The sequence below is a fragment of the Pieris rapae genome, chromosome 4 (assembly GCF_905147795.1).
Source record: "Pieris rapae chromosome 4, ilPieRapa1.1, whole genome shotgun sequence".
In the NCBI taxonomy this organism is placed as follows: domain Eukaryota; kingdom Metazoa; phylum Arthropoda; class Insecta; order Lepidoptera; family Pieridae; genus Pieris; species Pieris rapae.
In genome coordinates, this window is record NC_059512.1 from 3,546,578 (window position 1) to 3,558,614 (window position 12,037).

General features: G+C 34.6%; 1 protein-coding gene across 1 annotated transcript; it reads right to left on the reverse strand.

Annotated features, from left to right (window-relative positions):
* Nucleotides 1–255: 255 nt before the first annotated feature.
* Nucleotides 256–1,661, reverse strand: LOC110995484 (SREBP regulating gene protein). Its single transcript, XM_022262662.2, has 4 exons — nucleotides 1,330–1,661; nucleotides 1,019–1,163; nucleotides 666–817; nucleotides 256–503 (listed from the first exon to the last, which is right to left on the reverse strand). The coding sequence occupies exons 1-4, from the start codon at nucleotides 1,495–1,497 to the stop codon at nucleotides 306–308; spliced, it is 663 nt and encodes a 220-aa protein (XP_022118354.2). The 5' UTR covers nucleotides 1,498–1,661; the 3' UTR covers nucleotides 256–305.
* Between the last annotated feature and the right edge of the window lie 10,376 nt (nucleotides 1,662–12,037).

Sequence of the window (12,037 nt, forward strand, 5' to 3'; positions counted from 1 at the left end):
TTAAATATTACTAAGTCACTCACCTAACATCCTCATTTGATTTTCATACAATTCTTCTATCACAATACTACATATTTTTTATCACATTTATTTTATGCTTTGTTCTTTTTCATTTGCTAGTGCACATTATAAAATAAAGCACAGACATGTTTATAGAGTTCAATTTAAAGTTCTAACAAGTTACGAGTTACTCCATGGTCCCAAATACACTCATTAACAATGCTTTAACTCACTTTACTAACTTAACACCTTATAATTAATAGATACTATTCTTGTGTCCATTGTATTCTATGATAATACCTCTGCTAGGAATCTTTTGAAACCAATTGATTATCAGCAAAACAATGCTTGTGACCTGGGTTTTTATATGAATTCTCATGCAATACACTATGGGAGCTTGTCCTACATTTTGTAAGACACAGTTCGTAATCATCAGCAAGAGAATGCACCAAAACATGCTCCTCTGCAGTTAATTTAGATAACACAACTTGAAGCAGGTTACGCTGAAACCAAAATGAATAACATCTTACAAATTTGTGGTATAAGACCTTAAACTGTTGACAAGTATTTTTATGAAATAATCAATAATTTGTGCTAAAATAATACTGTAATTAGTTTTAGTCCATAGAAATAAATTTAAGGTAAAAGGATGATATTTTTATTACCTTTTTAGGATCAAGACAACATGAAACACAGTATTCATAAATGATACAGCAGTGATCCTCGTTACAAGATTGACAACTATATCGTGTTGTTTCATCTGTGTCAATCACACAACAACCATTTTGCCCTATATCATTTCTTCGGCAAACATATCCTGTAACAATATCATTTTATTGAGCCACTTACAATATTTGTAGCTAAGTATTTGTGTATTAAGCATTTGGTTAAAAACCAAAATTTATCTAAACATATTTTTACTGGTCTACGCCATGACATCGCCATCATGCCATATTAAAACAATATAAGATATGTCGAATGTAAACCCACAAATAGAATTTTTGGTATTAGCTGTTACCTCTATCATCAACAATTAATGCTCTGCCTTGAACAGAATTTCTACAATCAACATCAGTTGTTTCATTATGCTCTTGTAGAGTACGCCAAACAAATGGCTTATGTTGAACTGAGACGTCTTGATATATCATATTTTTGTTGTTACCCTTAAAGTATAAAGAATATATTACATTTCTGAAATATTTTGAAAAAAAGGACATAAAATTTTTGTTTACAACACAACTTCAGTAATTATATGATTGCCTTATACTATAAAAAAGGAGGAAACAAATTGTTTTAAATAAAAATCATAATATAATTTAGGTAACTAACCTCTTTGAGAAAACTAACAATACAGTAAGTTAATGATGAAGCAAATATGATTCCAAGTACCAAGGGCCTCCGAATGAATCGTAATATAGCAGCATAAAACATTTTTACACGCGGAAGCCTAGTTTTGTTCGCAAAATGATAACTTGAATAAATCGCAAGTAAAAACATTTTTGACGTTACATATTATTTTCACTTACTCTCCTGTTTTAAATTTTAATGCAATTTACAGTACAATACAAAACGCAATCGTTAACTGAACGTATACAAATTGAAAGTAAGCACTAAGCAGTAGTTCTTTAAAATTATTTTTATATTCTAATTTGTTATTTTTTTTTTTTTTTTTTTTTTTTTTTTTTCCTTTGGCTCTAACACTGTTTGTGCATTAGCCAGCGTCAAGTATGGGATTTTTATAATTCGTTGTTTTAATTATTTACAGTTTATGCATAATGAAAAAACTAAGGAAACCAATCGCGACATAACATAAATAATTGAAAGCGCATAAATTTACAAAAAATCAGAATAATTAATAATGGAAAAAAATCAAAATTATAGTTTAATGTTATTATTTACAATAAACATACTTATAATACTATATACAAGGGGATTTAAATCTCGAAGAAGTAAATAAATATTGGTAGGAAGGGGAACGGACAGAGAAACTAAAGAAGTATATAAGGAAGAATGGTCATACTTAGGACAAGAAAAGAAAACATGATTCAAGTCGGAATAGCTCTCGCCACACTCACAGGCGGTACTAGTTACGATACCGAGTTTGTGCAAATGAACTGGAAGGCTGTTATGTCCCAGACGCATACGGATTATAGTAGAAGTGGCAGTTTTACCAAGCGACAATTTGGCAAACCACGGCTTCCTGGGAACGGAAGACTGTATAGCATACAAGAAACGACCCTTAATCCGGCCGTTCTTTTCCCAACACATATTCCACGATTTGTGGAGATATATGCCGGGCAAAGCAGCAAGATCATGGCCAAAATTCTTGTACGGGTATACGTCACCGGTCACAGTAGCACTGTTAGCCAAACTGTCAGCTTTCACATTTCCAGAGATACCACAGTGACTAGGTATCCAACAAAATGATACTAAATAGTTGTGTAATTGGCATTGCAACAGCTTTCTCCTACATTCAAATATAACATGAAAGAATGGGTTTAGTTTAAGTGAAAATTTTGCTAAGCTCTGTAATGCACTTAAGGAATCGGTAAATACAACGGTTTTTTTGAGTTTGAAACACAGCACATATTCAAGAGCTTTTAGTAGTCCAAAACATTCACCGGTAAAGACCGATGATTCTGGAGGTAATTTAATTTTCTGAACTATGTTGTACTGTTTGTGGTACACTCCAACACCAACACACCCATTGGAGTGTTTAGAAGCATCTGTATACATTTGATGCCAGTTAGGCCATTTCATATTGACATTGGAATTAAAGTTTGCATTGGCATTAAAATCAGATTTTTCAATGCCAATAGAAAAGCATATCTCAGGAGAAAGAAGTAGAGAATCATAAGAAGAGCTAAATAGGGGAAGGATATAAAAGGAATGAGTTGGGGCTTGTAATTGTTTATATTTCAGAAAGCTTTTTAATAGACAAGGTAAAGGTTTATGTGAAGAGGGTAATTTTTGAGAAAGAGATTCCAGTTTGGAAATGAGGGGATGATTATGGAACTGGGCAGTTCTAAAAATGAATCTATCTGACAGATATTGACGCCTTAAGTTTAATGGAGGGTCACAACATTCTATTTGCAGAGCATTAACCGGGCTCGATTTCATAGCACCAGAAACAATCCTCAAAGCCCTAGACTGTATGAGATCTAGTTTTCTAAAGCCTGCTACATTACCTGGATCTAAGAAAAAGGTCCCAAAATCAAGAACGCTTCTAATGACAGCATTATACACCAACCTCAATGTGGCCGGGTGAGCACCCCACCAAACTCCACTGAGACATCTCAGCATATTCAAGTGTCGCTCACATTTACCAACCACAAATTCGCAGTGTGGTTGACCTGTTAGTTTAGAATCAAGTATAGCTCCTAAGAACTTTACTTGATTATTGACGGGTAATATATTATCGCAATCATATCTTATAGTTGGTGAGGGAGGATTTCTGGATTTAGTGAAAAGTACGACGGTACTTTTTGAGGGAGACAGATCTAGGCCATTTGCATCCATCCAAGATTTTAGAAACGATAAAGAGGACGAGACACGTTGTTCAGCATTACTTACAGACTTATCAGAGGCATAAATAACCAAGTCATCGGCATATTGTAATAAACTAACTGAATCTCCGATAGAGTTTTCTAGGTCATGTGTATAAATATTGTACAATAAAGGACTCAGCACAGACCCTTGTGGCAAGCCCTTCCATACCAGCCTACTAGGCATGTAAGGGCCGCCAACATCTAAAATAATTTTCCTCTCTGATAGAAGATTTACAATGAAATTATTTAAAAAATAAGGAACCTTTAATTTATCTAATTTACTTTTTAGAATATGTAACAAAACATTATCATAAGCCGAATTAATATCCAAGAAAGCTGCGACTACTGACTTTTTATTTGAGAAAGCATTACGAATGTCCGTGACTAATATGCCTAAATTGTCACACACACTTTTACCTTTTCGAAATCCAAACTGAGTTGGTGACAGATATTTATTATTTTCTATATACCATTCAAGCCGATTTTTAATTAAATGTTCAACAACTTTTGTTATCACCGATGACAAGACTATAGGACGGTATGATTTAATATCAGATCGAATCTTAGACGGTTTTAAAAATGGCAGCACTATTTGACTTCGCCAAGATGGCGGTATGTCATTTGTCAAAAGAACTTTATTTATTAAATTTAAAAAGTAATTTAATCCATTTTCGCCAAGGTGAGACAAAAAGGAATATGGGATCCCATCTTCCCCAGGAGCACTGTCTTTAACGTAATTTAATACACCTTTTAATTCTAATAACGTAAAAGGAAGATTTAGTGAGGAAGGGACAACATCAGAGTTATTTTGTGTAGAAGAGTGGATGAGATCTGGAGCAGAAGGAGGAGCCAAGCGATCAAGGAATTGATCAGCTAATTCTATAGGAAGCAACGACGGGTTAGAAGGATTGATAGCTGACCTGAATCTTTTTATATTTCGCCAAATGACAGAAGTATTTATTCCAGGTGATAAAGAGCTACAATATTTCCTCCAACCCTCAGATTTCTTTTTTTTAAATAGTTTTTTAACCTCTTTCATTACATTCATTAAGACCTCGTATTTTTCCATAGACATATCATTGCGATAATTAAGCTCAGCTGCCTTGCGTTTTTTAATAGCTGTGGTACATTCTTCATCCCACCATGGTGGAGATGACAACTTATTACTACTCGGCTTTTTCCTAGGAAAAACACTATCAGCCGATTCTAACAAAACATCTTGTAAATAATTACTATTTGTGACATTATCTTCTGAGCAATTATTCAGTTTCTTTTCTACTAATAAACTGTATTGACTCCATTTCGAGTCTATGATTTTGTGTTTAAGGCGAGACTTTTTAATAAACATATTACTATTTTTTTTACAGGGAAATGAAATGATTATGGGATAATGATCACTATTGTAAGATGAACACAAAGTAGACCAAGAGAGAGAAGATGCTAAATTGGGAGTACAGATGGACAGGTCAATGGCACTAATTACTTCACCAGGCTTTGTAAGGCGAGTAGGAGAACCCGTATTTAAAATGCACAGGTTATACATGTCTAAGATATCCAATAATTCATACCCGTACCTATTAGATACTGAACTACCCCATGATGTATGATGAGAGTTGAAATCACCCAGAATCATGAAAGGCTGAGGGAGAACTGAAATTAAGTTTTTAATTTCATTGAATATTTGCAAGGAGGGGTGAGGGACATATACAGAGACAAAACAGATACCATCAACAATAGCTGTAATGATAGAAAAGCTGTTACTATGTGAAGGAAGAGGGAAGGAAGAAAAGATGCTTGAGTTTCTGATGAGCAGGCATACACCACCATACCCATCAGCCCTGTCTTCTCTTAAGCAAGAATAACCAGGGATTTTGAATACCTGATCTGGCTTTAGCCAGGTTTCAGATAAAGAAAAAATAAAAGGATTAAAATTATTTATAATGTGTATAATTTCATGCTTTTTGTTTATAATACTGCGGCAGTTCCATTGAACTAACCTGTCCATGTTGGCCATTATTATTATCAGTGTAGGAATTAATTAAATTAGCAGCGTGGGACGGTATAGATAAATTAGGTTGAGAAAGTAATTTAATTAATGTAGTAATTAACTCTATTATTGTCTGTTGTGAATTTGCATTAGGCGATGATGGTAATGCACATCCATTAGAAGGCTCTGGCATATTGTAGTCTCTTACAAGAGACTCATGTGCTACATGATCGAAACCTTTACTGTGTTGAGGAGGCGTTCTGGGTTTAGTGAAGACTGTTTTTTTATAAGATATTGTACGTGGAGGTGGTGAACCAGGCAATACTGTATTTCCACCAGGAAGAGATTTACTTGGGAGAGAGGATACAACATCAGCAAATGATTTCGAAATTGGGGGATGTAATTTTGACGCTTCAATATAAGATAAGCTATTCTCTGCCATTGTTACTTTTATATCTGTTTGTCTCACATATTCTGGGCATTTTTTGCTTGAAGCAAAGTGCAGCCCAGAGCATAAGCAGCAAGAACCATGGTCTTCCTCTACATTACAAGTATCTCCAGTGTGGCCTTGACCACACTTGTAGCACCTGGGCTTTGACCTGCATTGGACCTTGGTGTGCCCAAAGCGGCAACAATTAAAGCACTGAATTGTGGGATACACATACAATTTAACCGGCATAGAATTATAACACATAAATATCCGTTTAGGCAAAACTTGTCCATCAAATGTAAAAACAACTGTTTGTGAAGGTTTCCACGTAGGTGAGTTATTGACCATGATTTTATAATTAAGTCGCCTGATTTTTATAATTTCCCCACACCCAATGGGTATGTTAGTGTTTTCCATAATATCTTCAGGAGACCATTCCGTTGGTACTCCCCTAACCAAACCCATCCTTGTAATATTGAAAGTAGGGATAAAAGCTTTCATGTTGTTAGTTGGTAAGCAGTTTGAATTTATAAAGCTGTTTGCGTCTGTATATTTACTAAAAGTTAATGTCATTTTATTTCTGCCAATACGTTTTAAACTACCATCTACAATATTTTTAAACAGAAATTTTTTTAAAAATCTCCCGAATACAACTGGGTGTAAAACTGTGCTATCATCATCAGCAGACTGTACTTTCTGCACATGTACCACAAACGGGCCGTGGTCATTGGCATCGTAACTAGCTCTACCAATTTGTGTGGTGGGTTTAGAAGATATATCGGTGGAAAGAAGAGGCATTGTTGTCTTATTAGTGGAAGGACTAGATGGAGGCAAATTGTTGGTTGGTGGTGTCACAGTGGTCTCAGCAAATACATCTGTGCATTGACAGGAAGGACTGTCTGAGGGTTTAGAGTGTTCTGTAGTACTTTTGCGTTTTCTTTTATTGCAATGTTTGCAAACTTTATGTAAATTTTGTCTGTGACTACGCTTCAGCTTCCTTTTGGAGGCCAAAGAACAGTCAGAATCCATACCGGATTCATTCGAAATGGTGATAAATGCAACCGCGGGGGGCGCCGTGCCCCCCGGGTCCGGAGGCTCGTTCATAAAACTCAGAAAAGCTTACCAAAACTCGAAGAAAGAAGAAGAAAAATATAAATAATAATACAAATTATAAATATATACAATATTTAACTATTCTGATCACTAAATTTTTAAAAATACTATTTTACAGAAAATTCAAGCAAAAATCGCGCCCGCCAAATTCGAAGCTTCCCGCGTTTTTTCTAATTTGTTATTATTGTATTTTATACGTATTCCAAAGATGAAAGAGTATAATAGTATAATAGATATTCAAATGACTTAGGGCAGTCTCTGGTATTCTTTAAACTATTCAGATTTCACAGATTATATACAGTGCTGCCTACTACCGATGTTGGTGAAGGGTATGTTCCGATATGCACTGCGAGCACTGCACAGTGCTATCACTGTAGAAAAATTCGTTCCGTTATGGACTGCCAGTATACTGCTGCAGTACCCTAGGGAAATATATGACGTCATAAATCGCCGCCATATTCTACTGTGAGCACTGGCGTTTTCGAGGTAAGGTACTCGCAGTACCTTGATCACGGGATCAGTCAAAACCACTCGAGTGCCTAACGTCTTATAAACAAAGTTACAGTTTAATCAGAAAATTTGAAAGTTCTGTAATTAGTTCGATTAGATCTGTAATGTACTAGAAAACTTGAATACACTCATTTGAATGCTGCGTCAAAAAATGCGGCTGACAGTATACGGGATTGCGTTCCGTTTTAAATCGTAACCAGTATAACTGGCTATAAAGGAACGGCTTCACAGTATACTGAATTGACGTCACACTGTACAGTGGTCGCAGTACATATCGGAACATACCCGAAGGCGAAGGGCCCAAAAATTATTTGGTTGTTTTTTCACTATTAACAATTATTATACACGTGGAAATTATAATTGACGAATATGGCCAATAATAAATATGGATTATGGGATGGTCGATATCAGAAAAACATCGATATAGACATAGCTGTCATTATCTAAAGCTCAACATCGAGATTGAAAATTGAAATCATACCTAATGATAATTTTTGCAATAATACTTAAAAAACTAAATTTGCCTGAATTAGTTAGCGGTGGCTAGACCAATTTTATGTCTAGTTTACTTAATTGTTTTAATGTCTGGTTGGTTAAAAATGACTTTGATCTATCAGTGTCCAAAAATTCAACAGTCGCATTTTCCACGTTCAACTCCTGTCATAAATTTGACCTTCAACGGTGAACCTTCGCCAATGGTCCATTATGAACATGTTGTTATAAACTGCTTAATATCATGAAATGTATCTAAGGTGTATGTATGGTGGGGTTCTCATCCGCTTTCTTTTAAACTTGTGTATAACGCTAGTAGTGTATATATCTGGGTTAAGCCTCAAGGCTCAACCCGATATATATTTTCAAAAAAAATCCCAAAAAAAAGGTTGTACTCTATTTCCACTAAACAGGACGTGCGGAGCCGAAAGCACTCACAACCGAACTGATATCTCTAACCGTTTCAAAGTTAGCTTTCCCAAAACCATAGCTAATTACTTATCACCACCTTATCAGCAGTAGTTGGTATATCCGGGTACTGCCTCAAGGCAGAACCCAGATATATATTGTCCCGCTCGAGGGACAAACCTAAAAATCATGGCTGACCAAAACTAAAAAAAAAATCAACAAAATTTCAACATCCTTGCCATCCTTCAAAAGTTGTTGTCTTTTTTAAAAGCCCTTGTTTGCCTCATTAGTTTCATTCATTTTTCCAGCTGTATCCTCGTACCATAAACCACATGTCAAATGTGATTTTTTGGCGGATGATGAATAATTTAATAGAGTTTCTATGAAAGCACGATATGCATAAGTATTATTTGGGGGTGACACAAGTTTTTGGTTTAGGTAAACATCCAATTGGTTAAATAAAGAATGTAACCAATTATTGACTGGTGCCACTACATTAGCTGCATTAACTACAGAACCGTCTTGATTTTTAATTTGAGCCTTGAGATGGAGTAGTGTATGAGAAAGGTCTATGTAGTCATCTCCAGTACCAGGTACTTGAAATTCGACGGGTCCATCATCACTTAATGAATAAATTGGTTTGTAGTGTATCCAGTGTCCATATTCGATACTTGTTTGTGTGGAAGGAAGAGCAAACAGATCCAATTCAGATTTAACGCACTCACATGAATGATTATGAATAAATGACATTAATTAATTATTAATATTTTTGTTCCTTGTTTTCTTCAGAGCGCCTTCCACGTTGAGGGGTGAAACTCGAATGAGCTCATTACAATATTTTCGTCTTTTATTAACTCCCGATCCAGTCATAAGGTTATCAATTTTGGTATCAACTTTGCGTTTAAGGTTAGAACTAGCCTCTTTCAATCGATTTTTTATGGATTCTTTAATAAGACGACTAGCCACAACATCTGACAAAAGCCCAATTCCACAGTTAAGTGCTTCTTTTCCAATCACCACCACAACTAGTGAGTAAAGGTAGCACACTTCGAAATAACCCCCCCCAAGAAAATTGCCGATACCATGACCACGTTGATGTAAGGCTCCTTTGTAGATTACATTTATATCAGACCCAGCTTGTTTCGAATAATAATGTTCATAAGGACATATAAATGTATCTTGATGTGTATACATTTTAAAAAGGAAATATAGTTTATATTTTTTTTAAATGAAGTTTCACACACGAAGTTTCGTAATGAAATGGTACCGCATTTCCCGTGGTTGTTCTTATATCTATCTCAATAACATCAAATTCTCTTCTCATTACCGGCAAATAATGTGGTGGTGAAAATATATGCATTTTATTTGAACCATATATGTATTTAGCAGGATCTAAGGGTATAACTCTCAATAGGGGTGTCATTACATCACCAACAATTTGTGGTTCTATAATATCACAATACACAAATAATTGTGATGGTAACCCCAAATGTAGATTAGCAGGGCGTTTACCGATATTATGATTTACTAAATTGGTATCTGGCTCAAATCCAAGTTGAAAGCTCAAATTAGGTGAAAGAGATAATGAAATTATTGATGGATCCTTTACTGCAGCAGAGACAAACTTTGACACGGCGTCCTGGCGAAAACTAACTTTCTCTTTCGAATTTAAAGCTAGAAGAATATTTTGTATATTATCATAGTTGGTGGCTGGTATATGGATCTTATACATCAGTGTGGTCTCTTCGTTATTGATGGTAGTTTTTTTACTTATGTACATAATATTTTCATGTTCTTGCACGGAAAATTTAGTAGAAGGATATTGAAACTCAACTATACCTACCATCCATTCTCCTTCTAATGTAATGGTTTTAGGTAGTTTTGTAGAAAAATTTGATGTCATATTCCCCGGAAAATATTGTGTAGAACTATTGCTGAGTAAAGTTAAATAAAAACTTTCCTTCATTGCAGATTTTTAATATTCGATAGTAAGACCCAAGAATTAAACTTGTTAGGATATCCTTTCCATTTAACTAATACTTCCTTTCTAATACCGCTTTTACGTGATCTGATGATTTTATCAATTTTAAATTCGGAAGTGGGGGAAAAAGTTATTTTTTGTAGATCTTTCTCATAAAAAGTTCCTGTTATTGATTCATTGTCTAAATCGTTTAAAGTGTATACAACCCACGGGGAACGATCTATAATCGAAGTAATGATAAAAATTACATTACTCCAATTACTTTCATAACCTTTTTGAAATATTAATTTTTATCTTTCGAATAATTTATGTGTTGCATAGCTATTTGGCACTTTATCCAAACATTGTGAAACAGGCCCTAAGTCTATATTATAGATAATTGATCGTACAACTCATATCGGGCCGATTCAATTTTCTTATTTAGTTAAGTTTTAATTATTGTAGTTATTTAATTAAATTAATTTAAATAGATTTTCGTTTTTATGGCATTCACCGCAGGCCCTCAATTAATTAGCTTATCCCTTGGTTTCCTTTTGATGTGTTTGTTTATTTTGTCTCGCGTATATATTTGCTACTTGAAACTGGCATAAAGTTAAAACTGTTGCCATAATACAATTTTACAAATTTTATTTAACAGAACAAATTATTACATATACCAATATTTTTTAGGAACTGACTAAAAGTAAAGTAATTTCGATAAAGAAAGCTTTTTAATGTATTTCTTTGTTGATAGTAGACCGAAAGTGTTTGAGGAATTGCATGAGGGGGCCGTGAGTTAACATCGATGTTACGATATTTTGTCGTATAACAATTATTGCTTTCAACATTCATGATCATCGAGCATCCATAAAACGTTGTCGGTTCTTCGATGCACATCAAGCATACTACCAGCACTCATTCAGCAGTCGTGCTGTGCGTGAAAATTTACCTTGTATTTTTTTACGCACAGCACGAATATCGCATGGATTTGATTAATAAAATCCTGCTATTAGTACAAAAACCACAGATGAACACATTGCTTGCTAGGGCTAATTTTTGTGTTGTTGGCGATTAGCAAATAAATAGCCATGTGGAATGCAAATTTGAAAGGCAAGTATTTAGGTGTCCAGTTTAATTTTTACAGGAATGTTCTACTTTTAAGGTTTTTTATCCTATTTATAAGCAGAAATAGACTTATAACATGCAAAATTACACGTGTCTGCAATGTGCCCCTTAGAAATCCTTGGGTTGTACTTGGCCAATACCATCCAGAATCCAGAAAGCATAACTCTCATTATTCTTATAGTGGAAGGAATTAAAAGTTTTAATTAATGTATTGTATACAGAAAGTGCAAAGTTTCTAGCCCTTTAGCGTTATAATGTTAGACTATGATGATAAAATTTGCCTGTTTAGTAGGGGCAGTGAAAATTCTCGCTTTCTGTTTGACATACTATCAAGTACCTATAACTATGCAACTACGATTTATATAGTTGGTACAGTAATAATACTTATTATTAAACAATTGCAGTAACTTATCGAAAGTTCTTTTCGATGAAAATCATAAATACAGGGTAAGTACAAGATAACA